At 65.1% G+C, this 26,501-nt stretch overlaps 7 protein-coding genes across 7 annotated transcripts in view; 5 read left to right on the forward strand and 2 right to left on the reverse strand.

The window, feature by feature from the left end:
• Positions 1–3,662: 3,662 nt before the first annotated feature.
• EMIHUDRAFT_467188 (hypothetical protein) lies at positions 3,663–7,960 on the reverse strand (the record flags this gene model as incomplete). Its single annotated transcript, XM_005788739.1, has 9 exons — positions 3,663–4,673; positions 4,897–5,553; positions 5,645–5,812; positions 6,085–6,195; positions 6,348–6,536; positions 6,609–6,737; positions 6,812–7,135; positions 7,278–7,374; positions 7,482–7,960. 9 exons carry the CDS (start codon positions 7,958–7,960, stop codon positions 3,687–3,689), a joined length of 3,141 nt encoding a protein of 1,046 aa, XP_005788796.1. The 3' UTR covers positions 3,663–3,686.
• Positions 7,961–8,659: 699 nt separating this feature from the next.
• On the forward strand, positions 8,660–10,165 carry EMIHUDRAFT_226386 (hypothetical protein; the record flags this gene model as incomplete). Its single annotated transcript, XM_005788740.1, has 4 exons — positions 8,660–8,731; positions 9,086–9,610; positions 9,687–9,890; positions 10,124–10,165. 4 exons carry the CDS (start codon positions 8,660–8,662, stop codon positions 10,163–10,165), a joined length of 843 nt encoding a protein of 280 aa, XP_005788797.1.
• Positions 10,166–10,446: 281 nt separating this feature from the next.
• EMIHUDRAFT_226387 (hypothetical protein) lies at positions 10,447–11,001 on the forward strand (the record flags this gene model as incomplete). The annotated part of the gene is made up of 1 exon (XM_005788741.1): positions 10,447–11,001. The coding sequence occupies one exon, from the start codon at positions 10,447–10,449 to the stop codon at positions 10,999–11,001; it is 555 nt and encodes a 184-aa protein (XP_005788798.1).
• A 1,775-nt stretch (positions 11,002–12,776) lies between these two features.
• EMIHUDRAFT_362497 (hypothetical protein) lies at positions 12,777–13,880 on the forward strand. The gene is made up of 2 exons (XM_005788742.1): positions 12,777–13,601; positions 13,673–13,880. The coding sequence occupies exons 1-2, from the start codon at positions 12,856–12,858 to the stop codon at positions 13,851–13,853; spliced, it is 927 nt and encodes a 308-aa protein (XP_005788799.1). The 5' UTR covers positions 12,777–12,855; the 3' UTR covers positions 13,854–13,880.
• Positions 13,881–15,798: 1,918 nt separating this feature from the next.
• Positions 15,799–16,248, forward strand: EMIHUDRAFT_226389 (hypothetical protein; the record flags this gene model as incomplete). The annotated part of the gene is made up of 1 exon (XM_005788743.1): positions 15,799–16,248. One exon carries the CDS (start codon positions 15,799–15,801, stop codon positions 16,246–16,248), a length of 450 nt encoding a protein of 149 aa, XP_005788800.1.
• A 2,897-nt stretch (positions 16,249–19,145) lies between these two features.
• EMIHUDRAFT_362502 (hypothetical protein) lies at positions 19,146–22,078 on the reverse strand (the record flags this gene model as incomplete). Its single annotated transcript, XM_005788744.1, has 2 exons — positions 22,037–22,078; positions 19,146–19,648 (listed from the first exon to the last, which is right to left on the reverse strand). A coding segment is annotated over exon 2 (503 nt), but the record flags the coding sequence as incomplete, so codon positions are not given.
• A 2,910-nt stretch (positions 22,079–24,988) lies between these two features.
• EMIHUDRAFT_455078 (hypothetical protein) overlaps positions 24,989–26,501 on the forward strand; it is a 9,617-nt gene continuing 8,104 nt past the window's right edge. The window contains exons 1-3 of the mRNA XM_005788745.1: positions 24,989–25,033; positions 25,154–25,442; positions 25,980–26,049. Coding sequence (XP_005788802.1) covers positions 25,174–25,442; positions 25,980–26,049 — 339 coding nt within the window. The 5' untranslated portion in view covers positions 24,989–25,033; positions 25,154–25,173. The remainder of the gene's footprint in view (positions 25,034–25,153; positions 25,443–25,979; positions 26,050–26,501) is intronic.

Here is a 26,501-nt window from a genome sequence, read left to right on the forward strand (position 1 = left end):
GACGTCGCGCTCGTTCATGACGACGTTGAGGTGGGAGCAGAAGCCCGACGTGGCGATGAACCAGTTCGGATCTTCGACCACGTCGGGCACGACAGGGACAGGGTTGAACGGAGCAAACAGTGGCCCGCGTTCGGTCAGCAGCGCCAGGTTTGCTAAAAGAGTGAACATGCGCGCTTGTAGGGTATGCTGGCGGCGGGCAGCCGCTCGGGTTCGATCACTCTGGGCTAACCTCGAAATCTGCACCTTGGATGGCTGCGCTCCCGGTGTCCCAGCCATCCTTAGCACGGATGGCTGCGAAACAGGGAGCGCAGCCATCCAAGGTGCAGATTTCGAGGTTAGCCCAAAGTGATCGAACCCGAGCGGCTGCCCGCCGCCAGCATACCCTACAAGCGCGCATGTTCACTCTTTTAGCAAACCTGGCGCTGCTGACCGAACGCGGGCCACTGTTTGCTCCGTTCAACCCTGTCCCTGTCGTGCCCGACGTGGTCGAAGATCCGAACTGGCTCATCGCCACGTCCGGCTTCTGCTCCCACCTCAACGTCGTCATGAACGAGCGCGACGTCAAGGGCAACAAGGCGGCTGGCGACAGGGACGGGCACTTTGTCGCCGACATCTCCTTCAACTACTACCCGCAGACGGCGATCAAGTTCACCGACTTTCCGCACCACCTCGCGAGCACCATCGAAGGCGACAAGGACGAGGCGGACGCGCTCGTTTCGAGCGACTGGGACCACAAGAACATCGCGCTGCTCGAGCCGACGTCAACGTGCAGCGCCCACGAGCAGAGCAGTCAGGCGTGGGGCATCTCCGTCTTCAAGGTGGAGGAGCACCGCCACTGCACCGATGACGAGATGGTGTGGGAGGGACATCCGTGCGTGCACTACACCGGCTACGTCTCGGCGGAGACGTCCAACTTTGTTAACAAGAACCAGGAGCGCTTCGTCTGCCAGCTGTTCGTTGACTCCTCGTCCGCCCCGGTTGGTGCTACTGCCGGCGGGGTGTGCGAGGGAAGCAGAACCACTCTGGCAGAGGCGCTTTTGCAGGGGTGTCACAGGGTGGTTGGCGATTTGATCGACGGCGGCGCCAGCGGAGACGTCAACCTGCCCAACCTGCGGGAAGTGGACGGAGACATCAAGGTGCGCGCCTCTCCCCCTCCCGCCCCTCCGCACTGCCTCCCCTCCCGCACACCCCTTCACCGCACCGCTGCCCAGCCCCGCTCCCCTCGCCACCGCGACAGGTGGAGTTCAACGACAAGATCACCTCTCTGACGATGAACAACCTGGGGCGCGTGGGCGGAGACACCGTCGTGCGCGCCTCTCCCCCTCCCGCCCCTCCGCACTGCCTCCCCTCCCGCACACCCCTTCACCGCACCGCTGCCCAGCCCCGCTCCCCTCGCCACTGCGACAGGTGACGCTCAACGACAAGATGACCTCTCTGACGATGAACAACCTGGGGCGCGTGGGCGGAGACATCGTCGTGCGCGCCTCTCCCCCTCCCGCCCCTCCGCACTGCCTCCCCCTCCCCTCCCGCACCCCCACACCGCACCGCTGCCCAGCCCCGCGCCCTCGCCACCGCGACAGGTGCTGGACAACTTTATTCTTCACACGGTTTCCCTGTGAAGAGAAGCGGAGAGAAACGGACATTTCAACTCGGTGTCGCACCACCAGCCCGACGCGCACGACAGTTAAATTCTTAACCCTTTTGCTTCATAGTGGTCATGGTGACCAAATCTCGATATATCTCCAGTCGTAGCGGTGGAACTTTAAAACGCCGCTCGGTAAATATTTAGCCATATATGAGAGGATTACGCCACAGTGTCGTTTGAGTCGACAGTAAATCTCCCACAGCCCACGTAAATCCGTCTTTTTCAGGCACCCGGAGCCCGCCGCGGCCGCTTCTACGCCGGCGAAGCACCATCAAGCTGCTGTACGGCCCCGGCATCGCCTCCCATGGCTTAGCTCTCAGTCAAGATATTGTGCACATGGGTGGCCTCTACAATATACTCACTGACACTGAACCTCCCAGAGCTCGTCCCGGTCCGTCACGGCCATCCTCGTCCTCCGGCGGGCCCCCGGCCGGCCGGCCGCGGCGCGGTGCGGCGGCGTCACAAATCCGACCACAGAGCACCGGGACGCGGTCGGGCGATCTGAGGCCCAAGTTGCTCCTCCGTCTCTTTGCATCTCCCATAACTTTTGCGAATTTCAGAAGACAGTATGCAATCGTCACCGTTTTCTCGACAATCCCTCGAGCCCTCGTGGAATGCGATCAGCCGTGCACGGGCGTCCTGACGCTGGACGTTTCGCCCGCGATGCTGACCCTACGCTATCCGGAGCGCTGCACGGGCGCCGCTTTCGACGCAGCGTACGCCGACGCCGGGAGAGCCATCCGAGCACACCAGGCGAACTTCGGCTTGGTGCACGACTTGCGCCGTGTCCACGTGACTTCGCTGGATGGCCGCGCGGTTCTGGACGACACGAGTGACATCGCGGCCGCGGGGCGCGTGCGCTGCGTCGCCTTTATCATATCGGGCGGAGTACTGTGGCGGAGAAGCTTTGCGTTTGCAGTTCGCAGCCTATCCCCTTGTCCAGCCTGCACGAGTGTTCACCGACATCGAGTCGGCGCGCCTCTGGGTCAACGACTGCGTGTCGCAGTCGGACGGACAGGTCGCGCCGCCAGTGCGGCAGAGCAGAACAGCCGACTGAATGCAGGGAGTGAAATCTCTATGTACTGTGGTCGTGAGCTGTTCTTCACCTTTCTACCTACCTAGGAATTCGAATTCCTACCTACTGTGTGACAGACTCGGCTCACAGCCCAAAATTTGACGATTTTCACGGACGGAGTTTCCCGGGAAAATAGAGAAAAGGAGAGGGTGTTGTAGAGAGAAAAAAAAGGGGGCAGGTACACCAAAAAACGGCCGAGGATGACTGCACTCCAGCGGCTGCCCTTCTGCTCCGCACTCTGCTTGCGCAGCCGCTCCTGCCGTTCAAACTCGACGACGCTGAGTGGTCATCGACGTGGCTGCTCACGACAGTTGCCGACTACTGACACACACTCACTCACACACACACGCAGACTGGCTCCTCGTACCGTCTGTCGCGCCCATTACTGTACCTAGGTAAGGGATCTTGGCACAGCCCACATACCACCATCGACGCCACCCTCCGCGTCGCCGAGGAGAAGCCGCGCGAGGTGTCTGCGGTGGCGGTCCTGATCACCCCATCGTGTGCCCGCCCATCGTGGGCCGCGATCCGACTCGATCCGAGACAGCGGTCGGCATGCGAGACAAGTCGGCGGACAGCGGCATGCGAGACCGTCTCCACGCTCTGCCTGTGCGGCGTCATTGTGGCCACCGACGGCTGGCGCGTAGGAGGATTGTGGGCGGCTCTGTGTTGTGTGCTTGGCAGCGCCTTCGCCTGCTTGTGGGTGGTCCGCCGACTGCTGCAGCGCGGCACGCTGCGCCTGGCGGGCAGCGCGGACGGCGCGTTTGCGTACGATTGAGGAGGATCCGCGAGCGGCACATGACATTCCCCGGTCAGCAGTTTTTGTACAAACGAGAGGGGGGGGGTGCGGCGGCCTGTGCTACGTACTTAAAGCCGTACTCTCTCTATCTGTCTATCTCTCTCTCTGTCTCTCCTGCTGAGTGCTGAAGAGCAGTGCTGTGTAAATTATTCTATAAAATAGCAATCTCAAACCATAGACGTCGGGGACGAGACAGCCGGCGCCCCAGCCGGAGCCGCGCCCGCCTCTCGCGGGGGGCGACATCCGGGGGTGGAGGAGGAGGCCACGGAGCTGCGCCGGGGGAGCGCTGCCGGCTCGCCGCTCACCCCGCGCTGCACCCACCACCCGCTGGCCTCCTCGCTCGTCGCGGAGAGGGTGCTTGTGGAGGCGGATCGCCGGGCGCCGCCCATTGGAGCGAGCGAGATCTCCAGCCCGCTCACCGCCTCGCGGGCGAGGCCCTGGCTGTGCGCCGGAGAGAGGTGCTGCGCCTCCGCGTCGCCGCCCGTCCCACCGGCCGCCGAGCCGCCGCGAGTCTGCCGCGCAGCCGCTTGCCGCTTCCGCAGCCGCGTGCCGCTGCGGATGCTCGCGAGCGCGCCCCCTCCCGTCGCGTTGCCGCTCGCGCCCGCCGCGCTGGCGGCGGCGATGGCGGCGGGGCTGGCGGCGGTGGGCGTGCCGCGCCGGTGTGCGGTCAGAGTCCTGCACGCTTGCAGCTTCGCGCGGGTGCGCTGCCACGCCGGCGACAGGGCGGCGAGCATCACCTGTTCCTCGCCCGCCCGCCCCTCCTCGTCCTCGCCCTCGCTGTGCGCCGCGTCAAACGCGGCGCTCACGCCGCGCCCGCCCACGACGCCGTCCTCGTCCTCCTCGTCCTCGTCCTCCTCCCCACTAGGGCGCGTGAGGGGCGGGCCGGGAAGCGCGCAGCAGGCGGGCGAGCAGCAAGTCGCGAGGGCGGAGGAGGCGCCGCGGTAGAGCCGCCGTGCGACGGCCGCCGGGTAAGCGAGCGGCCCGCCGGGGAAGAGGCCAAAGAGAGTGAAGAGGAAGATGCCGCCCGCGTTGTTGAGGACGGAGGTGACGAGAAGCATGTGCGCCACCGAGCCACGGACATCGGCGCCGGCAAAGGCGGCGACGGCGACCGAGGCGGAGGAGAGGAGGCGCGTCGCGCCGATGATGGCGAGGATCTGGCGACGCGGGCGGCGGCGGCGCTTGCAGCTGGGCGCAGTGCGACGCGTGCGGCAAGTGGCGGCGGCTCGTGGGCGTGAGCAGCGACGATTTGCCCGCGCAGTGGGGGTGTAGGATGAACGGCGGTCTTCTGAGGTGTGAAGAGACGCTGTTCACACCTCGACGCGGAGGGAGAAGGAGTGGTTAATTAATTAAGGCGGTGATTAATTAATTAAGGCGCACCTCGACGCGGAGAGAGAAGGAGTGGGTGGACAGCTCGCCGTGGCGCGAGGATAGGTCGGCGGGCACCAGCGACCCCTCCGCTCGCGCGCGGTGGTAGACGATGGTTGCGAGGCCGACGGCGTGCGCCGCGGCGAATGCGGCGTAGACGACGCCGGCGACCAGCGACTGCGAGGCGGCGAGGGCGCCGTGCGCCACAGAGAAGGGGAGCCACATGTGCACAAACGGCTGGTCGGGGTAGTCGAGAGCCGCCCAAGGCAGCGTCATCGACAGCCCAAAGCAGCCGACCGCGCACACCTCGCCCGCCTCAGACCCCCTCGCCCGCCCTCCGCTCCCTCTGCCGCGGTCGGCGGCGGCGGAGCTGTGCTGAAGCTTGTCGTGCGCCGCCACGCCGACGACCGACGCCCGAGAGCGCAGACGATCGGGGCGGCGCATCGCGGGCGCGCTGGGCAGCATGTCCCGCGAGCTGCCGCCCAGCCGCGCGATCTGCCAGCTTCCGGCGGCCCTTCGCGGCAGCGTCGCGGGGCTGCTCTGCTCAGCAAAAGAGCGCTGGGCTCTCTTCTTCCGCCACTGCGACGCGATCAGCGCGGCGCGCGCCTGGCGCATCGCCTCGACCCGCGCTCGCTCGCGCCGCTGCGAGAGCGAGCGGAGGCGCAGCGCCTATCCCAGCCACACGCACCCCTGTCACGCGCGCTCCGGTCACACCGCCCCTGTGAGGAGGGGAGCGAAGGGGGGGGGTCGCCTCCCCCACCACCACCCGCAGCAGCGCCGCCTCCTTGGCCCATCGGAGCACGTTGATCAGCTCAAAGATGAGCCGCTCCCGCTCACTCGCCGGCTCGTGCCCGCCTCCTGCGTCCGGCCCCTGCTCGTACCCCCCGTGGGGCGACGAGGGCGGCGGCGGCGGCGGCGAGAACCAAGCCTGCGTGAGGAAGTCACCAACGTCAGGTCGCGAGTCTAACCCACCCGCCACCCCAATCCCCCTAACCCCCCCCTTAACCCCCCCTACCCCCCCTACCCCCTTTACCCCCCCCCCCCCCCCCACACAAGCTAGCCTTGTGCCGTGTATTCAGAGCACCGCGTGAGTACACGGGCTACGAGTACCGTGACTGCAGCGGAGTACAGCCGAGTAGGAGTCCACTCGAGCTCGTCGGACACACACAGATCTGACTCCGCATCTAGAGAGAGCCACACCGGGTCGGCGTCAAAGAGGGCGGCGACGTGGCCGAGGCCGAGCCACCGCCACTGCTCGCCGATCTGTGAGTCAGACACTGCGCGGGACGGGTCCGCGGCTAAGTGCCTCGCCTGCGGGACACGTGCCGGGGACGTGTCACGGAAAGGCCAGCTCTCTGCGAGCTTCTGACAGATCGTGTCCGTCGCCTGCGGGACACGTCGGGGAGATGTCACCACACGGACATCGGGACACGGCAACCTCCGCCCGCCGCGTCGGGTGTCACCGACGCGGCCAGGAAGAGGTACGCCGTTAGGTAGCCGAGCTCGAGCGGCAGCAGCAGCAGGAGGCGGCGCAGCGGCGGGCGCCACCAGGCGCGCCACCAAGCCGCCGACGAGACGAGAGCGGCCGTGAGCGCGAGCGAGAGCGCGCGCGTGCACTGCAACGCGGCGTGGCTCACGCGCCATGCAGTGACCTGAGCGCGGGACACGCCGAGGACGTGTCACGGACGTGTCCAACCTGAGGCGGCCCCACGCGCGCCGCCGACCTGCCCCTCCCCGCTCACGAAGAGGATGGCCGCCGCGAGCAGGAGGAGCGGGAACGCGACCACCTTACCCACGTTGAGCGTCGCAGAGAGCTGCAGCAGCTGCTGCGCGCTCGGAGCGTACGCCGACACCTACGCGGTCGTGGCGCGCGCGTAGAGATTGCGTGACGCCTGCATCAGTGCGGCGCGGCGCCCGACGCCAGCACGAGCGACGAGCCCGCCGCCGGCAGCACGCCAAAGGTGAAGCCAAACTCCTGCGCGCTCCGGTCGCCGCCGAGGGCAGCGACGATCCCCTTGATGATGGCAGGCAGTACGAGCGACTTGAGCAGCGCCAGCGCGAGGGGGAGCCACGCCGAGTCGAGCCGCGCCAGCTGTGAGAAGGAGCCGACGCTAGCCGTGCCGGCGAGGAAAAAGACGCCCGGCGCGAACGCGCCCGCGAGCAGGCTGACGACGTCATCCAGGAAAAAGGGCAGCGGCGCGCCCTTGAGGCGGCCGAAGGCGGCGTTGTACGCCACCGCGATGACTAGCGCCTGCACGAGCCGTCGGCTGTCTGGGAGCTGTCCCGGGGCGGTCTCGGAAGTGTCTACGAAAGGTTGGTAGCTTCACTTTAGTTCATCTGAATCGATTCCACGCGAGCGCCTGCACGAGCCGGTTGCGCTGCAGCCCGCGCACCACGCAGCCGATGATGGCTCCTCGGCTCGGGCGGTGTGCCAGCCCTCGCGGCGTCGCGTCGCGCCACGCCGACGCCGAGGAGGATGAAGGCGAGCACCTGTCCACGGGCCGGCGGCGTGAAGAGGCGCTGCCGACGCCCGCCGGAGGGGGGAGGGAGGGTGGCGGCATTGAAGAGCATCATCTGGAGAGGAAGAGCAGGAAGACTTGCTCGAGAGGAGGAAGAGCAGGGAGACTTGCTCGGGCGGGAATAGGGCGCCCATCACGGGCAGCCCGAGCCCGAGCTCGTCGCCGTTGGTCGTCAGGATCGCAAACATGCCGCCGTTGATCTCGCTCTCGCCGGGCGGGACGAGGGCGCCTCGCCGCGCCACCTGCCCCATCACAATTGACGCCGCGACCATGCAGAGCTTGCCGACCAGCGTGCCGACGAGGAGCGACAGGTCGACCGCCCCAAAGTCGAGCGCAGCCACCGCGCGAAAGAGGATGGCTGGCAGCGAGACGCCGCCGATGAAGGCGCCGACGCCCGCTTCGGCGGAGGCCGGGAACATGCGAGTCACCTTCATGTAGCCTCCGACCAGCTGCAGGAGGACCGTGGAGAGCAGCACCCTCCCGAGCGCGAAGATCACTGAGGCCGTGCCAGAGGCGGCAGCCGTCTCGGACGCGTCGGCCGCGTCGTCAGACGACATGGAGCGTCGTTGCACACACACCAGCCAGCCACAACCGTATCTCACGAATACTTGATTTTTCCAGGCGATCGGATTTTTCCGCGCCTCGAAATTCCTAACAATCGCCTCGCCGCTCCACAATGCCTTTCTCCGTTGCCTCCAGCCGCGCGGCGCCATCGTCCTCGATCCAGTGCCGGCCTGTGACAAGCTTGGCAGCTCGCGGATCGACGATCGCCACGAGCTGCTGCCCGGCGACCGCCGCTCGCCTTCGACGACAGTCCTAACAATCGGCGGTGAGCGGCACCTCCTTGGCCCAGCACCGGTGTTGTCACGTCTCAGCTGCTTCATTGCCATGTCCTGTTATGGCGGAGACGCGCTGATAGCATTCCTGTGCACGCAGTTGGACCTGCACGGCCATCGGGTGCGTGGCGCAAAAAGACCTGTTTGCGCTGTCTTCGATATCAGCGGCTACATGCGCTGCTGCGCGTACCTGTGACGCACACATGTTGATCACATCCATATACCTCACTAACACACAGCTGGCGAGCCTTGCTTCCCTCGTCTGGCCATGCTGTGCATCATCTCACCGTATGCAGCCGTATACGCCCACGGTGCTCACAGGGTCGGGCGTCACGGTGCTCGTGGCAAGCATCTCCGTCACTCTTGTGACTTGTGGGCTTGGTGGTGTTGCCTCCGGTGCTACTTCTGGCTAGGGTGCCAATGGCGCGACGGGAGGCGGCCATTGGCGCCACTACAGCAACGATTGTTAGGCCGTGGAAAAATCCGGAATTCGTGCCCCGAACCGGCCGACACGTGGCCGCATATATGTGTATATACCACGTCCGTATGGGCTGCACAAGCCAAACCACGCTCATCACAGCTTGCCACAGTGTGGCCCCTGGCAGTGGTAAGCCATTCTTGGTGTACCAGCTCACAGGAGGGCCGCTTGAACACGATTGTTAGACGGCGTGAAAAATCAAGTATTCGTGAGATATGTCGCACGAGAAGAAATCTCGCTGATATCTAAAATTCTTTTGCGCGTCCATTGACGATCCCTTGTGTGCGGAACATCAAGCGGTACATCGAGCGACGGGGAGGCATGCCGTGCGAGCATGGCAAGCTGCGGAGCAGGTGCCTGACGTGCAGCGGCTGCGAGCATGGCAAGCTGCCGAGCAACTGCTCGACGTGCAGCGGCTGCGAGCATGGCAAGCTGCCGAGCAACTGCTCGACGTGCAGCGGCTGCGAGCATGGCAAGCTGCGGAGCAACTGCTCGACGTGCAGCGGCTGCGAGCATGGCAAGCTGCCGAGCAACTGCTCGACGTGCAGCGGCTGCGAGCATGGCAAGCTGCGGAGCAGGTGCTCGACGTGCAGCGGCTGCGAGCATGGCAAGCTGCCGAGCAACTGCTCGACGTGCAGCGGCTGCGAGCATGGCAAGCAGCGGAGCAGGTGCTCGACGTGCAGCGGCTGCGAGCATGGCAAGCCACGGAGCAGGTGCTTGACGTGCGTCGGCTGCGAGCATGGCAAGCAGCGGAGCAGGTGCTTTACGTGCAGCGGCTGCGAGCATGGCAAGCCGCGGAGCTTGTGCTCGACGTGCAGCGGCTGCGAGCATGGCAAGCCGCGGAGCAGGTGCTCGACGTGCAGCGGCTGCGAGCATGGCAAGCCGCGGAGCAGGTGCTCGACGTGCAGCGGCTGCGAGCATGGCAAGCCGCGGAGCAGGTGCTCGACGTGCGTCGGTGTCTGCTACAAGGAAGTCGACGCGACCGTCCTCGCGGAGCTCGGCAGCCTGCCCGTCGCGTCGCCGCCGCCGTCGGACGCGCTCATCAACCTCGGAGGCTCGAAGCTCAAGCTCAGTTCGCCGCTCCGGCTGAGCTTGCGCGCGCGGCCCGAGGCGGCCGTCCACGGTTGCTGCGTCGCGTCGCTCGTGCTCAAGGGCGACTTCGCGGCACTTGGAGTGCAGTCATCGCGCCCGTTTTCTTTTTTGGTGTGAGGTTTGCAACTCGCACCCCGTCTGTTTTCCTTTCCTTTTTCCTCTACAACACCCTCTCCTTTCAACCAAACAAATCTCTCTCTCTCTCTCCTTTCCTATCTATTTTCCCGGGAAACTCCGTCCGTGAAACAACCCCTGCCTAGACTAAAGAGTACCCCTGCCTAGACGGAAACTCCGTGTGGGGGCCCGTGAACCAGGAAAAGGGTTGCCGTGAAAAGCAATCAAATTTTGGGCTGTGAGCCGAGTCTGACTTGTCTGAGGCTGGTTTGGGCCCAAAATCAGCCAAATTTAGGCCAAATCGTGAAAATGCAAGAAAATCTCCCTCTCTCTCAAAATGCCGGGACTTTTGCGGAGAACCCGTGTATGAGAGAGATTTTTAGCAATACCATTATGTGATGTTACAGGTGGGTTAAGAGGGAGATGTGCGCGAGCTGCGGGACCACCGGGACGGCAGGCGGTTTGCGACGCGCCGCCACTTTTGGTGACTTTTGGGACGCGCGTCGATCGGCCGAGATTCGGCATGGCAGGCGAGGGTGTCGCGGCCATGATCGTGGCTGCTGACGCCGGCGACAACCCGCTGGCGGACCGCCACGAGGACTTGAAGGCGGCGGCAGAGCGGGAGAGGAAGGCCAAGGTGGCGAAGGTCGCCTCGCAGGCGACGAACGCGATGGCGGCAGTGCGGGCGCAGCTCGATTTGCGGGAGAAGGGGGCAGCAGACAAGGCGGCGAACAAGGCCAACGACGACGCGGGGGCGCCGGTGAGGGCGTCGTCTACGATGCTCGAACGAGTGTTCGCTGCCCGCCTCGACGGTCCGGACAAATACGTCGTGGCTCGACGAAAGGAGCGAAAGACGGCTGCTGGGGCTGGCACTGCTGCCGATTTGTTGGCGGGTTTGGAGAAGATGACGGACTCCACCGTCAAGATGGCGAGGAGAGACGGCGCCGACGGCACCACGGTGACTGCGGAGCACAAGGCGCTGCTGGATGACGTGGCGGTGGAGCAGGGTCCAATACCAAACAACTCTAACACTCACACGTCATTTGTAGAATGGGCGAGAAACTGCGAAGAGAGATAGGAAGAGGTAGACGCCCCGAGGGTGGGCGACGGCTAGCACCACACTCCTCTTGAGCACTTTGAGCACTGGATAGGGTCGATTCCGCGTGGTACGGGCACAATACCAAACAACTCTAACACTCACACGTCATTTGGGGCCTGGAGCATGTTTGTTTCTGAGTCTGAGAGCCAGCTCTGGTCTGGGGCAAAATCTGAGGCAAAATTGAGGAAATCGGCACGATACCCAGGCGGTCGCAGGGTATTTTCCAGGTATACCCGGGTTTTTCCAGGTATACCCGCAAAATACCCGGTATTTTGCCGATTTGGCTGATTTTGGGCCCAAACCAGCCTCAGACTCGGCTCAGAGCCCGGAAAATTTGAGGTTCCCCGGGAAAATAGAGAAAAGGAGAGGGTGCTGTAGAGAAAGGAAAGGAACAGAGACGGGGTGCGAGAGGAAAAGCTTGTTCAGCCTAAGGCGTGGCGGCCCGCCCCTACCTGCCTATGACGCTATGTGCCATGTGCGTCAACGGGCCGCCTCGTGCGTTCAGCCGCGATTCTCCCGCTAGAAAACACGCCCTCCCTACCTACCTATACCTACCGAGAGAGAGAGAGAGAGAGAGAGAGAGAGAGAGAGAGAGAGAGAGAGAGAGAGAGAGAGAGAGAGAGAGAGAGAGAGAGAGAGAGAGAGAGAGAGAGAGAGAGAGAGAGAGAGAGAGAGAGAGAGAGAGAGAGAGAGAGATTTAGCAATACCAAACAACTCTAACGTTTTTGTACTGACGTTTTTGTTTTGTTCCTACCTATCCATCCAGCCAGTGGAGGCGCTGTGGCATCTCAACCCCGCGCCCAGCTTGAGCACTTGAGCACTTGAGCACTGGATAGGGTCGATTCCGCATGGTACGGGACCCCTCGATCGTCTCGCCCTCCCTCACTGGTGTGTTCATCCTTCATTGGGGGGGGTCATAACAAACTCGGTACAGGATCGAGCTTAGGGGACCCCTAGGCTTAAAAGGGTGGGCCCTGGGGCGCCTGCGGCTTAAACGGCTTAAAACCTGCCCAGCCCGGGCAGGTTTAAGAGCTGCTGGGCCGCCAATTCCTTAAACGGTCTTAGACGCTTAAACGGTGCGGGAGAGCTCCCGAGGTCGATGGTCCGGGAGGCTCCCGGTAGACACGCCGGAGGCCGGGAAGCTGGCTACATACAGTCAGCTAGCACGCGTCCCTTATGCGAGTATGGCTCCTGCCAGTGCACCAGACTTACAGATGTGTCTTCAGAGGCGGGTTTGTGCCTAATAGGCCTTCCGATGATCGTCTGACGGGCGCGGGGCCCGACCTCCCCTCCTAGCCTTTTTCAGCCGCGGCCCCGCCACCGCCTCGTCTTCTCTGTCCGATTCTGTCGCCACCACCGACGGTGATCCCATGCCCGACTCCTCGGGCGAGGGCAGCGGCATTAGATCGCCACGCCGCCCCTCCCCGGGAAGTGGGGCCAGCTCACTTCGATCGAGGACTCGCGCCCGCCCCCGCGGTCTCTCTATCGTCCTCGGCTCGTCCGTACGTCCCGACTCTACTCGCAAAGGCCGCGCCAGCTCATCTCTCACCCTCTCCGACAGCTGACCCCAAGCCCCCCCCGGGGCCCTCCGGCCTCGGCCCCCCGGCCCGCCGGCGGAACCGTTATCGCATTGCGGCAACTCCCCTCCCCCAGCTCCTCCTTCCGGGTACTCCAGCCTCCGGCGGGGCGGTTCCGGATCCCCCAGGTTATTCCGATCGGGTCCGTACGGCCCCGCTGGCCGCGGGGGTAGAGCTAATGCCCGCTTTCTCGTTAGTCCTCCTCTAGCGTCGGCACACGTCGCTTGCCTCTGGCGCCTCCTGAGCCCACGGCCTCATGCTGCCTCGACTGCAAGGCCCCTCCGCGCTGACGCTGCAGGGAGAGCTCGTGCTGCGCATCGTCGCCGCGCAGGACATCGCGAACCCACCTTCCGGGAGCGCGCTGGGCCAGCCGACCTGGCTTCTGCAGCTTACCGACGGCGCCGAGTGCTGCACCGCCTTTGAGTGGTCGCCGCTGCCGGCGCTGCACGAAGCGGGCGCGGATCAGCTCCTCGCCGTCGGCGCCGCGCTACGCCTCATCAACTGCCGCGTCTCGGGTGGCATCCTCCTGCTCGAGCCCGCGACGACATCGCTGCTCGGAACAGACGACTCCGCCGACGCACCGGCAGCGCCTCCCGCGCTGGCAGCCGAGTGGCCCGAGTGCCTGCTGGCGGCGGCGGCCGGCGGCGCGAAGCCGCCGCGTTTCGAGCACTATCGCGCCACGGGCTCGGCCTCCGCAATCGACGACTCGCCTGCCATCCTGCCGCCGCCGCCGCGGCCGCTGCCGCCGCCGCAGAAAGAGCAGAAACAGGAGACGCAGCAGCAGCAGCAGCAGCAGCAGCAGCAGCAGCCGGAGCAGCCGAAGCAGCCGAAGCAGCAGCAACAACAGTTGCGACAGCAGCAGCAGCAGCAGCAGCAGCCGAAGCCGAAGCAGCAGCTGAGGCAGCAGCAGCAGCAGCAGCAACGACAGCAGCAGGCGCTGCCGCCGCGACCGGCGGCCTCGCTGATCGATGAGGCGCTCCTGCAGCAGCTTCTCTCCACCGGCCTCTCCCCATCGCAGAGTTGCGCTCGCGGCTATGCGACCGCGTCTCTTCACACCTGCGGTTGTGAACAGGCCTCTCCCTCGCAGAGGTGCACGCGGAGCTCGGCTTGCCGCCCCCCGAGGCCACGGGCGGCGCGAGAGGAGGCGCGGCCGCGCGCGAACGAGAGGGCTCCCGCGGAGGGCGTGGCCGGTCGGGGAGGGGGGGCGCGAGGCCCGGCGGGCTGATTGGTCGAAAGCAACAGCCGTTTATGTAGAGCTCACCACACGGCTCTCGGCCGCGCATCGCCCCACCAAAAGTCACAGCGGCACATACATGCCTCATGCGACACCTCACATATATGCGGTCGCACGAAACACCTCCCTTTTCTTCTCGCGAGGGGGGGGGGGGGGGCATGTGCAGTGCGGGCAGGCTCCAGGCACACGCTGGTTCACGCTCCACGCAGGCCTCCGCGCAAGCCTCGACGGCGCTGCCCAGATTCCTCGGCGTTCGCCGCTGCCGCGGCCGGCCATTCGCGCCGGCCATGCGAAATCGTCGTCAGGACCAAGCTCTCGGAAGCGCGTTCGGAGACGTGTTATGGCCCTGCGACCGCGCACCCCCCAGGGCTAGGGCTCTCTAGCCCGTAACCCGATGCCAATCATCCGGCCCGCTGGGTGCGCTTCTCACTCCCCGGCCCTGGATGTGAGGTTACTAACTGCACTCCAAGTGCTCCAAGTGCGTTGGGTAGCGCTCAGGGTTGTAGCCCGAGGCACTTGCAGCACTTGGAGTGCAGTCGGTAACGTCACATCCAGGGCCGGGGAGCTCAGAAGCGCACCCAGCGGGCCGGATGATCGGTATCGGGTTACGGGCAAGAGAGCCCTAGCCCCGGGGGTGCGCGTTCGCAGGCGCCCGGATTACTCCAGCCTACCCTGGCGTCGGCGCCGGCTACAGCGTGGTCATGTTGAGCAACCGCTTCTTTATTGCAATATGCCCAGCCCCAGGACCGGAACAAAGAAGTATCTTTCTTTGTTTTGTCGATCGAGTGTAATTCATTCAGGATGGGGGCACCGGGCGTCGCCGGCTCCAGTAAGAACTTTTGGAAGACCTCAGCGCGACCCGGTGCAACCCTGATTTTGTGTGAGTTGATTCACAAAGGATAAAATAATCCTCAAGAAACGGCTTGGTCGGCCGTCCCGTATCTCATCCGCCGGGTGGTGCCGGTGTGTGTCGCACAACCGACTCGGTGCGGGCGCGCCGTGCGCCAGCACGTTCGCGATGTGGCGATTGACGAGCAGCGTCATCACAGCCGCCCTCCTCGCCGCCCCCTCCTTTGCGGTCGGCTCCAATACATCGGCAGCCCGCAAGGCTGCAGCTCGGAAGGCCGCACTCCATTCCACAAATCGGAAGGCCGCACTCCATTCCACAAATCGGAAGGCCGCGCTCCATTCCACAAAAGAGAAGTCCCGCCCTGTCAGCGGCTGGACGCCGCGCGAGCGCAGTCTGAGCAGTCAGTAACCTCACATAAAGATATATTACTTTTTTTTGTGGTGTACCACCTACACCTACACCTGTGTTAGTGCCAGTGCGCGCCTTCCGCGTGCCCAGTGTCGCGCCCCGGAACGTGTAATTTTTCGAAACTTGGAGCACTTGGATCCACCACCTTTAGCCTTTTGTCGCGGTACCTGGCGGTGACCGGGTGTACTAGCTACTAGATTGTAGACTAGAAGGTCTTAGAGGACAAAAGAGAGCCGTACGCGTCGTCAGGGGCGGGGAACCCGCAATTTGAGATGCTCTAGGTACTAGGAGATGCTGAGGGCATCTTGAGTTGCAAAAAATCCACTCTCCATTTTCCCTCTGCTTTTCGCATTTCTGCACACCGCATTCCATGGTCCGGGTGCTCGGCGTCGCCTGCTTGAGTGGCCTAAACGCACTCGCGGGAGCCAGAGAGCAAAGGTGTGCGCGAATTGAGGCTTCTGAGCAAGCCCAGGCAAGCCACAGGACCGGCCATGTGCGTGGGTAGTCGAGCGGTGGCCGGAGGCAGCCTCCAGGAGTGCCTCTCAGTTCGACACCTCGGTCTCGACCACGACCAGACTCGGAGCGGCACACAGCTTATTTTGCAAAAGCGAGGGGGTGACATTTTGACAATCGTCAGATCCGTGTTTTTTTGGGTCTTGCGGTACATACATCTCTCCGCTCGCCACCTCACGCTCCGCCGTCCGGCCATGGATGGTTCGATGGAGCTCGCGCGATTTCCATCGAACCATCCAACTCCGGTCACCGGGTCTGAACGCGCTCAGCCTCAGGAGGTAGAGGGAGCGGACCCTGAGTTGAGGAAATCGGGGGACGCGACCCACTTCGCCACAGACGGTCCCGCGCCTCGCCGCTATGACGGCCACACGACCGCAGCTCGTGTGCGTGTGGCCGTCTTTGTCCGGAGTGAATACTCCAACGCGCTCGTCGGTGACGGCGTCCCCCGATTTCGCCGCGCTCGGCGAACCTCGACAGCGCTTTCGGTGGCATGCAGCTCTTTGCGCCTGAAGCCTGGAGAGCAGCTCCTCTGCTGCTCATACGCTCTGCACAGTTGGCACAGCCTACTGTGCGGCTGCCACAGCTGTGACAGCGATGGGCTCGCCCTCACTGGCCCTCAGTCACTCGTGCTGCGGCTTGTGTGAGCGACACTGCTCGGCGACTGCCGGCACACTGTGAGACCATGGGTGTGAGGTAAAACCACGCTACCAGCGCTTGGTCACATCAGCCCTGAGGTCATATCCTTCTCCTCTGTTGATGGTAACACTTGTCTACTCGCTGGAGCCGAGCAGGAGGGCTTGGCGCACAACCCCTGTTCAACTCAGGGTCCGCACCCCGTACCAAACCGCGCGAATTCTGCACGCCTCGCTGCACCGCTGGCTTGACTGAATCAGGCAGCAGCAGGCTGCTGCTGCTGCCACAGCAGCAGTCTGCTGCGGCCCTAATACGCAAGTTGATGACTAGCAGCACTGCCGGGGGCATACGAGCCGCCACAGCCGGTGTGCGGCCGTGCACTGCCACCTGACCGCGGCTACGCACAATGTGCGCTCGCATTGGATGAGCCCTGCTGATGGACCTGCATCGCCTAGCTGCACGAGAGCAATGCCGCAGGCAGTGGCCGTGGCATACACTGCGAGCACACTTGGTGCAGCTGCGAGGTGCAGCAAGAGCACGTCGTTCCTGCCTCTGATGCCACTCTCGCGGCTTGCAGCGCGTCACTCGCGCATGCTCTCCAGGAGCTATGGCGGGCGCGTGTGTGGGGCTGTAGCCTGTGTTTGGCCGGTTCTGACCCGTTTACTATCAGTATCATGTCCGGGCCACAAAAAATCGCACACGGGTAGCGGCTCAGGGGCCCAGTAAGTCGCGGAATCGCCAAATGTCACAACCTCCGCGCCACCCAGGGCTGGACCTAGTCCACCGGACACACCTCCAACATCCTATCTGCTCGGCGATCCGGACCCGCGTATCTCACAAGATCCGATCTCTCAAGGGCCGCAGAATGTGTTGTGCGTGTCCATGTCCATGTGCGGTGCAGCACTCCGCCGTTCAGACTCACTCCGTGACGCCAAAGAGGGCGTTGAACTCCCCTCGTCGGTCACCTTCTCGCCCCCCTCCTGGAAGGCATCATCGGCAGCGCCGACATCGGTCGAGAAATCACCAAACGCAGCCTCGTCTGTCGCGGCGCCGGCCGGCCAAGCCTCGCTCGATCCCGAGGCGCCCTCACTGCCCCCGCCCCCCTCCTCAAACTCGCCCGCCCAATCGGGCGCATCGGCCGGCACAGCCGCCGGCCCGCCGCCGCCGCCGCCCCGCCCTCTGCCGCCGCCGCCACCGCCCCGCTCTCTGCCGCCGCCGCCACCGCCCTGCCCTCCGCCGCCGCCACCGCCCCGCCCTCTGCTGCCGCCGCCTCGGCGCCGCCCTCCCAACTGCTTCGACTGCTTGCACTCGACAAGGCAATCCATCCACTCGCGACAGCTGAAGTCGAACTTCCACTGACTCGATGCGGCTCGCGCCGGATTGTGAGCTCGGCGAGCGAGGTCGGAGAGCGACCTGGCGCACCTGTTCACGGGTGTGAAGAGACGCCGCGGGGCTGCGTTGCGTTTTTTCTCAACCCACGTGCCTCTGCACATCCGTTTTCTTGACAAAGTGGGTGGGTGGGTAAACGCTTCGTAGGCCCCGGATGGTGAGTGGGTGGCAGGGTGGGTGGGTGAGTGGGTGGGTGGGTGTGGGTTGTTTCGTTCGTTTCTCTCTCCCTTCGCGCGCGTCTTCGAGGCACAGCTCTCGTCGTTGCCACAGCATGTCGTTCCCTCGCACCGTGCCCACGGCACAAGCTGACCGAGATCGCGCTCCCCGACGGCTGCCGCGTGCCTCACGGTGCGCTCAACAAGTCGTCAGAGGGCGGACTGCTGTTACGCTCGACGAGTGCCACGCCGCTCGCACAGCAGCTAGAGTGGTTCAAGCGCGAGGCGACCCTCGGCTCCGCCGGAAGCATGAGGTGCAACATGTTCTCTGGGCGCCAGCAGACCACGCGAGCGCGCGAGCGCGTCTTGAACCGGACGCTCCATAGCAACCACAACCGGAACTAAGAGGGGGGGGTTCCGTGTTTTCTTTTCGGGTTTCGTGGGTTCCAAGTGCACTCACTTGGAACCGCCGATAAACCGAAGACGGTTGGCCCCGGGGTGGTTTCACTGCGCGACTAAATAAATAAATAAAACGGGCAAACTCTGAGACGAGATGGGATTGACTGTGGGCTTGGAACCACCCCCCAATTCTCCACCTCAGCTACGACACATGCGTGCTTTTTTCTTTCCTCCCGAGAGTTAATTGTGGTTTCGGAAAGAGAATGATGCAGGCGTCGCGGGAGCCCGATTACGTGGGAGGAATCCTACCAACCAGAGCAAGCAGACCCCAAGACGGTCTCATCGCGTGCACGGCCTACCCCCGGGAGTAGGGTAGGCGAAACAAATCTTACCCCTCGAGCGCTCCGATCGCCTCCGTCACCGCCGCCACGAGCCGCGACGCCTCCCCCTCGCTGCGCGGCCCGTCCCTCCGCCACCTCGCCGCGTCGTGGTGCCTCGCCGCGTTCGCCCAGATGCGCAGCGAGTGCAGCTGCCTCCGCAGCTCGGGCGGCAGGCCGCACTCGCGGTGCCAATAGTTGATGCGCTCCTCGAAGCCGTCGGGCGCCGCCGCAGAGCGCGAGGCGTACGCAGCGTCGAGGCGCGGCATCAGCGTGTTGAACGCCAGCAGCATGTTGCCCTGGATGCGCGCCTGCGCGTCGCCGCCCGTGCGCATGCCGCGCACCTGCACCGAGAGCGGCGAAGGCTCGTACCCGGTGGTGCGGGCGGCTGCCGCAGCGGCGTCTCCAGGTGCCGGCGCAGCCTCCTCCATTCCCGCCCCGCCTTGCGCGCTAGAGAGCAGCGCCCGGAGCGCCAGCAGCGCCTCGGGCAGCGTGCAGCGGTTGCGCAGGCTGTCGTGACAGAGGCTCTTCTGCCCGTCTCCCGCCTTGGCGAGGTCCTTGACAGCGCGCGCAGCAGCGGCGGTCCATCCCGCCGCCGCGTCTGCGACCTTGGACGCGTCGATGTTGGTCCAGAGCTCGTCGAACTCGTCCTCGCACCGGTCGGTGAGCTGCACCTCGGAGCGGCTGGTGAGGCAGACGAGGAGGGTGATGCCGATGGCGTAGCCGTCCGTCTTGCTCGAGTACTCGCCCCCCTTGATGATGGAGGGGCAGAGGTAGCCCGTGGTCATGTAAAGGGCGGCAGTCGAGCGGCAGCGGACCGACGCGTCCGGGCGCTGGTCCTTGGCGAAACCCGTGTCGGCGAGGACGGCGGTCAGCTTCTCGTCGAGCAGGATGTTGTCCGGCTTGACGTCGCGGTGCACGATGCCCTTTGAGTGGAGGTAGACGAGCGCCTCGGTCGCCTCGCACGCGACACGCACGCGCTGCCGCCACGTCAGCGGCCTCGGCGGCTCTACCATCCCCAGCCGCCGGAGCTGCGCCGCGCGGTCGGGATCCGAGATTCGCAGCCGCGCCTCGAGCGAGCCGCCGCGCATCAGCGGCGAGAGGAGGCAGACGCCGTCGGGCGAGAGGCAGTAGCCGAGCAGCGGCAGCAGGTGCGGGTGGCTCACCGCCTTGAGCAGCTTCACCTCGAGCTCTGCCCGCGACAACCCGCCCGACTGGCCCGACTTGGCCCGCTTGACGACGAGCGGCAAGTGGCGCAGCTGCGGCGGCGCGGCGAGGGAGAGGTGGAGGTCGGCCGACGCCTCGTAGACGCGGCTGAATCCGCCGCTGCCAATCAGCTTGCCCTCCGCAAACCCATCGGTAGCCGCGGTGAGGTCCGACAAGGCTATCTCGACGGGCCGAGCAACAGCCGCCTCTTCCGCCGCGGCCGGTTCGGAGGCAACAGACAGAGTTTCCAGCTTCGACTCCGCCGCGCTCACCTCCTCGGCTAAGGCAGGCAGCGCGCCCACGTGCGGCCTGGCGGCGGCGATGCCCGCTCGGAGCGCGGAGGGGCTGTCCGCAGTGTCGAGCGACTTGAGCGCGCCCATCGCCGCGCCATGAGCCTTGCGCAGCCGCTGGCTCTCCCGCTTCCGCGACTCCTTGAGCTTGTCGCGCGCGCGCCTCGCCGCCGCCAGCACCGCCGGGCTCGCAAGGCCGCTGCACGCCTCCAGCGCACTCGCTAGGCCGACGTACGAGCCAGCAGCCACGGCCTGCTGCAGCGCCTCGTCCGCCGCGGCGATGGCGGCTGCGTCAGCGGGCGGAGGAGATGGGGCTGGCGGTGGGGTTGGCGGCGCCAGAGCGGCGGTGGCGCTGGGGCCAGGCGCCGCGTTGTCTGCCTCGCCGCTGCCGCTCTTCTTCTTCTTCTTCTTGCCCTTCTTGCTCTCCCTGGCGCGCTCCTCCTTCTCCGCCTCCTCCTCCGCCAGCAGCGCCTCGGCATGCCGCGCCGCAGTCGCCTCTGCCGCCGCTCTCTCCGCCTCCCTCGCCTCCGCCCCCGCAGCCCACGCCGCCTCCCTCGCCGCCTTCTCAGCCACCGCCTCCGCCGCCGCATGCTCCTCGATGGCGCGCATGCACTCGGCGTGGCCCTTCTCCTTGGCCAGCTGCAGCGCTGTCTTGCCGTTCTCAGCGCGCGCAGCCGTGTCTGCACCCGCCCGCAGCAAGCGCCGCACGACGGCGGGGTTGCCGGATATGGCGGCAGCCATCAGCGCGGTGCTGCCGTGGCTGTCCTGCGCTTTGACCTCCCCGCCGTGCTGCAGCAGCAAATCGACCACCCGCTCCTGGCCTTGCAAAATGGCGTCAATCAGCGCGGTGCGGCCGTTGCTGTCCTGCAGGTTGATCTCCGCGCCGTGCCGAATCAGCAGCTCGACAACCCGCTCGTGGCCTTCCTGGGCGGCGGTCATCAGCGCGGTGAAGCCGTTGCTCTTCTGCAGGTTGACCTCCGCGCCGTGCCGCATGAGCAAGTCGATCACACGCTCGTGGCCTTGGAAGGCGGCGCCCATCAACGCGGTGCCGCCGTCGCTGTCCTGCAGGTTGATCTCAGCGCCGCGCCGGAGCAGCAGCTCGACCACCCGCTCGTGGCCGTAGAAGGCGGCACCCGTCAGCAGCGTGAGGCCGCTCACCTCGCCTACCTCGTACGTCTCGTCGGCCCGCCCGCCACCCTCGAGCCACTCCAGAACCGCCGCCTCATCGCCTCGATGAGCCGCTGCGATGACCTCGTCGGAGAATGCCGCGGCACCGCTCGACGCCCGCTCCGCCGCAGCGGGCGACAGATTGCCCGGCCGCACCCGCACGCTCTCGCCGCCGCCCTCGAGCGCCACCGCGTACCGCCCGCCCTCAAAGCTCCGAGCCACGCCCCGCTGCCCGTTCAGCTCGGGGCGGGAAGAGAGGCCGCTGAGCTCGACTCGCTGCCCGAGCAGCGGCGCGTCCACAGCTGCCGCTGCCGCGCCCGAGGAAGCGCCGCCCGCCCCTACCCGGCCCTCCGCAGCCGCCTCCGCTGCCTCAGTCAAGATCTTGACGCACTCGGCGTGGCCCTTCTCCTTGGCAAGTTGCAGCGCCGTCTTGCCGCTCACAGTGCGCGCCGCCGCGTCTGCGCCCGCCCGCAGCAAGCGCCGCACGACGGCGGGGCAATTCCAGTAGGCGGCGGCCATCAGCGCGGTGCCGCCGCCGCTGTTCTGCAGGTCCTCAGCGCCGTGCCGAAGCAGCATGTCGACCACGCGCTCGTGGCCTTGGGTGGCGGCGAGCGTCAGCGCGGTGAGGCCGTCGCTGCTCTGCTGGTTCACTTTCGCGCCGCGCCGCAGCAGCAGCTCGACCACCCGCTCGTGGCCGTATTGGGCGGCGAACGTCAGCGCGGTGCCGCCGTTGCTAGTCTTCTTGTCGACCTCCGCGCCGTGCCGCATCAGCAGGTCGACCACCCGCTCGTGGCCTGCCTGGGCGGCGAACATCAGCAGCGTGAGGCCGCTCACCTTGCCTCTCTCGTACGTCGCGTCGACTCGCCCGCCGCCCTCGAGCCACGCCAGCACCGCCTTCTCCTCGCCACGCTCAGCCGCTAGCACGGCCGCGTCGGTGCAGCTCACATCGTTGGTGCAGCTCATGGAATCTGCACGCGCCATATGTATCGTCTGGGTTGCGGCTCTAATGGGGTAGGGGTACGCTGCAAAATACTCAACTATGGCAAATCCTCACGCGTCACGGCTCTTTGAGGGGTAGGGGCCCCGTGACTTCTCTCGGTAGGAGGGGTCTAGGTTACCTCTACCTCTGAGGGCCTGCGGCCCTCTTGCCTTTACCTCTGGGCAGCCATGGGCCCCTTACCTCTACCTCTGAGCGACGGTGCCGTGATTTACCTGTGCGTGATCTCGCCTCGAGGATCTCGCGCGAGAGGCGAGTGATCTCTCGACACTCGAGTGATCTCGAGATGTTGAGATCTCGTACCTTTTTTTATTTCGCAGCCTCTGATGCTAGAATGAAACAAGCAAGCAGACACAACACACACACACACACACACACACACACACACACACACACACACTTCACACACACACATCTTTCTCTCGGGCCCACAGACATCCCACGGTCACGACAGCTGAGTACTCCATGTCATGCACCATGTTGCATGTGCGAGAACGCAGACAGACGGCAGAGTCCACAGAGAAACGACTTTGGGGTGGTTGGTTCCTTCCTCCACCGCACTACGTCTCTCGCCTCACGTGGCTCGTGGGTGTCTCGATGGCGGACAGCGAAATTCCAGTCAGCAGTCTGAGTCAAACAAGTGGAGGACGTGTGACACGTATAACATGCGTGCACGAGCACACATGTGCAGCTGTCACCCCATCACCACACCCCCTCGGCGGCGCAGGGCAAACTCGATGCAAGTGCCGTCCGAGTGCTGAATGTTGGGCTCGCGGTAGTAGATGCCATGCGTCTTGTTGATGGCGCGCATGAGCTTCTCGACCGCGGCCTCGGGAGCATCGGTCGAAGGCAGGTAGTCTCTCGAGCCGTGCAGCTCCAGCAGCACCTGCATCCAAGAGGGCGGGAGGCGTGCCCGAGGAGCGAGGTCCGAGGTGTGGCCCCCAGCGAGGGGTTGCCGCTGAGGGGGAGGTGTGCAGCCGAGAAGATCTTGTGCGGAGAGGACTTACTTGCAGCCGCGGCTCCTGCTCGGGGCGCAGCTGGTGGACGAGGGGCTCGAGGACTCGCACCCCTCGCAGTCGCTCTTGAGGATGTCCACTCTCCGGCCGCGGTAGGTGAGCCAGTCAGGCATGGGCCATGGCTCTACCCGCAACTCTCTCGCTGACACGCGCACCCCGTCGACCTTACGATGCGCGCTGCGGTCGCATGCCTCCCAAGTCATACGCCACGGCGTGCGATCTAGATTCAGCACACGCGCTTCTGCTCGCATACACTCATACAATGAATTGACATCTCTCATGAGTGCGAGATAGGGCTAGCAGTAGGCAGCTAGCCTGTGAGGAGGGCGTCCATAAACACCTCACAAGACCCCCCACACGGTCTCGTCCATGCCTTGCGGCTGGCGGCGAGATTGCTAGAGGCGGAGCCAGCCTGCTCTAGCCTCACATGTTACTTCCTGTCGTCTGTTGTGTTGTTGTGCCCTTGTTTGTTCCTTTGGCAGATGGCACCTTGGAGTGCTGGGGGGGGCGACAGCTCGGAGAGGAACTTGTGGAGGAGCGCAGTAAGCTGTGTGGGGTTGAGCCGCTCGCGTCCTCAAGCCAATCGTTGGCCCGGGTAAGGCGGAGGAAACGCCGCCTGAATTCGGAGTGGACCCGTCCACTCTGAGTGCCAAAATTGGCGGCAAGAAAAGGCTTGACGCCGACGGTCTCGAGGACGAGCTTCTGAAGCTTCGGCCGGACTCCAGCAATGGTGGAGCGGATGGCGGCCAAAAGGGCAATGGAAGTGCCACCAGCGCCACTGATCTTGGCGGCCTTCTCGCGGTAGACGGCAAAGAAGGGCCTGAGAATCGCCTCGGCGAAGAGGGTGTCGACCCGCTTGTGGCTTGAGGACGCGTTGGGAGACAACGATCTCGGCCACAATAGCAGACTGTTTCTCACTGACCGACTTGTGGACAGCTACGACCTGCGCAAAGTCGTCGGCGGTGGGGGTGACTGACTGTCGTTGGCGACGAACTCGAGCAAGTCGGAAAAGTCACGCGGCTTGAGCTGCTTCAGCTCGTGGCGCGCGCAGCGCACCGCATCGGGGATGGTGCAGCAAACGGTGGGCGCAATGTTATCCATGTAGACAGCGCCATTCGTGATGAAGAAGAAGCCGATGCCGTCGGTGTCTTGCAGTCGGCTCCATTCGAGGAGAGTGGCTAGGTTCGCCGCGAGCCCGTCGAGGGCGGTGGCCGGAACGAACTTGCACTCCGTCATCATTGCATCAGCACTCTGTTTAGCGCCTTGCAGGAGATCCCGAGTTTGGGAATGCTCCAAGTTTTTGGTGGGCGTGTCAGGCATGGCCTGAGCAGGGATAGCGTGTCGGGCTTCACAAAAGGGCTGACGCGACCAGTCAAGCCGCTGCCACGTGCAAGCCCCACCCGGCTGGCGGGTGGACCTGGGGGCGTGCCGCCCTGCTTGCTCTAGGTGAAACGTCTAAAGGACGAAGATGCACGGAGGTGCGACCAACTCAGCACGACGGGCGGAGATGCCAGGCACTAGACCAGCCAGGAAGGACTGAGAGTGTGAATGGAGGGACACGTCTCACGCGTGGCTCAGACGGCCACCACACAGGGATTTTAAGGAGAGGGGTGTGGTGCGCTAGCCGTCGCCCACCCTTGGGCGTCCGCCTCTTCCTATCTCTCTTCGCACTCTCTCGCCGATTCTCGCTGCCGCCCTATTCCCATATCGGCCGGCCCCCTTTTTTATCCAAGCCGCCGAGACTCGGGCGGCGGCCGCTTCCCGAGCACGCTCAACAAGCGCGGCGGCTCCCCAGCTCAGGCGCGCGTCTAGCTCCGCAGCGCCGACACGCAACAAGTCGCCAAGCCGCGATCAGCCCCAGCGGCTGCTCAGCCTGGGGCTCACCGACGGCTGCGACCGCCGACCACCCTCCCCTCGCAGGCACCGCACCGACCGCAGCGATGCCCGACGAGAATGTGACCGAGGGACTGTCCGGATCCAAGGATGGCGAGGCGGCGCGGCAAAAGATGCAGATCAAATCCTTCACCGCGTGGGTCAACCTGCACCTCAAGCAGGCGGGCATGGCCGTCGAGAACCTCAAGACAGACTTTGGCGACGGGATCAAGCTGCTGCGCCTCGTCGAGATCATCTCCGAGGAGGAGCTCGGCAAGTACAACCAGAACCCGGTGTCCAAGTTCCAAAAGGTGGAGAACCTCAACATCCCTCTCAAGTGCGGCCGCGCCCCTCCCTCTCCTCCGCCCTCCACCTCCGCCGTCAGCCCAAATCCTCTTCCGCCGAGCGCACAACGTCTCCGCATGCCGCACCGAGCGGCATGCAGCAGTCCGGTGCAGCGGCCGACGGCGATCCTGGCGTGGCAGCTTCCCCCGTCGCCTTCCCCTCCCGCCCTCCTCCCCCGAGAGCGGGCAGCAGTGGGAATCAGCCACCGCCGGCTGGAGCTCCTCCTTGCTCCAACACCATCTCCCTTGCCATCTCAGCCCGCCGACCCTCCTGCCTCCTCCCATTGCCGCCGCCGCCCTCGCCGCTGCCGCCCTCCGCGTCGCCCGTTTGCTACCGCCCACCACCTCGCTCTCCTTGCCGCCGCCCCCAGCACCGCCGCTCTGCCCGGGAGAATCCGAAAGAAAAGAAATGCCAACACTCCTTTCTTTCGCTGCCCGGCCGCCGGCCGCCAGCAGCAGCCACCCCCGGCTCTGTCACCCGAGAGAGAGACCTGTCGAGATGAGACATTAAGCGCGCCCCGGCCGCGCAGGTACATCAACTCCTTCCTCAAGGAGATTGGCATCCGCAACACCTACTCCGCCGAGAACATCATCGATGAGGTCGAAGCCACCGCACACGCACACACACGCACACGCACGCACGCACGCACGCACGCACACCACTCACCTCTCCGCCGCCGCCTCTCCTCCGCGTCCCGCCGCCTCTCTGCCTCCGCCCTCGCCACCACGGGTGGAGGCCCGCACACCCACCGCCGCCCCTCAGTCACGCCTGCGGTCTGCACGACAGAGGCTTGCTCCACACACGACGAGGGCGGAGCGTTGCAGCCTGCTGCATGCCGCCGCACCCCGCCCCTCTCACGCCGCCGCATCCCCTGGCGCTCAATCCGCCGCGCGCGGGGTCCGGAGTGTTTGCGGGGTACGGTGCCTGCCTGCCGCGTGGCCCACCCCCCCTCGCCGGGTCTCAGTCGAGAAAAGTATCCCCCAACTGCGCCTAGGCCGGCGCGGGGGCCACACAAGCGGGTGCCTGACGTGTCGCTCTACAGCCCAACATG

The sequence above is a fragment of the Emiliania huxleyi genome, assembly GCF_000372725.1.
Source record: "Emiliania huxleyi CCMP1516 chromosome Unknown EMIHUscaffold_132, whole genome shotgun sequence".
Taxonomy (NCBI): Eukaryota; Haptophyta; order Isochrysidales; family Noelaerhabdaceae; genus Emiliania; species Emiliania huxleyi.

What these genes read in the sequence shown, in the direction of transcription:
- EMIHUDRAFT_362497 (XM_005788742.1), top strand. Translation starts at nt 12,856, where the DNA reads ATGCTGCCTCGACTGCAAGGCCCCTCCGCGCTGACGCTGCAGGGAGAG. An exon ending in CAGCAGCTTCTCTCCACCGG is followed by an intron (nt 13,602 to 13,672) that starts CCTCTCCCCATC and finishes GTTGTGAACAGG; the next exon opens with CCTCTCCCTCGCAGAGGTGC.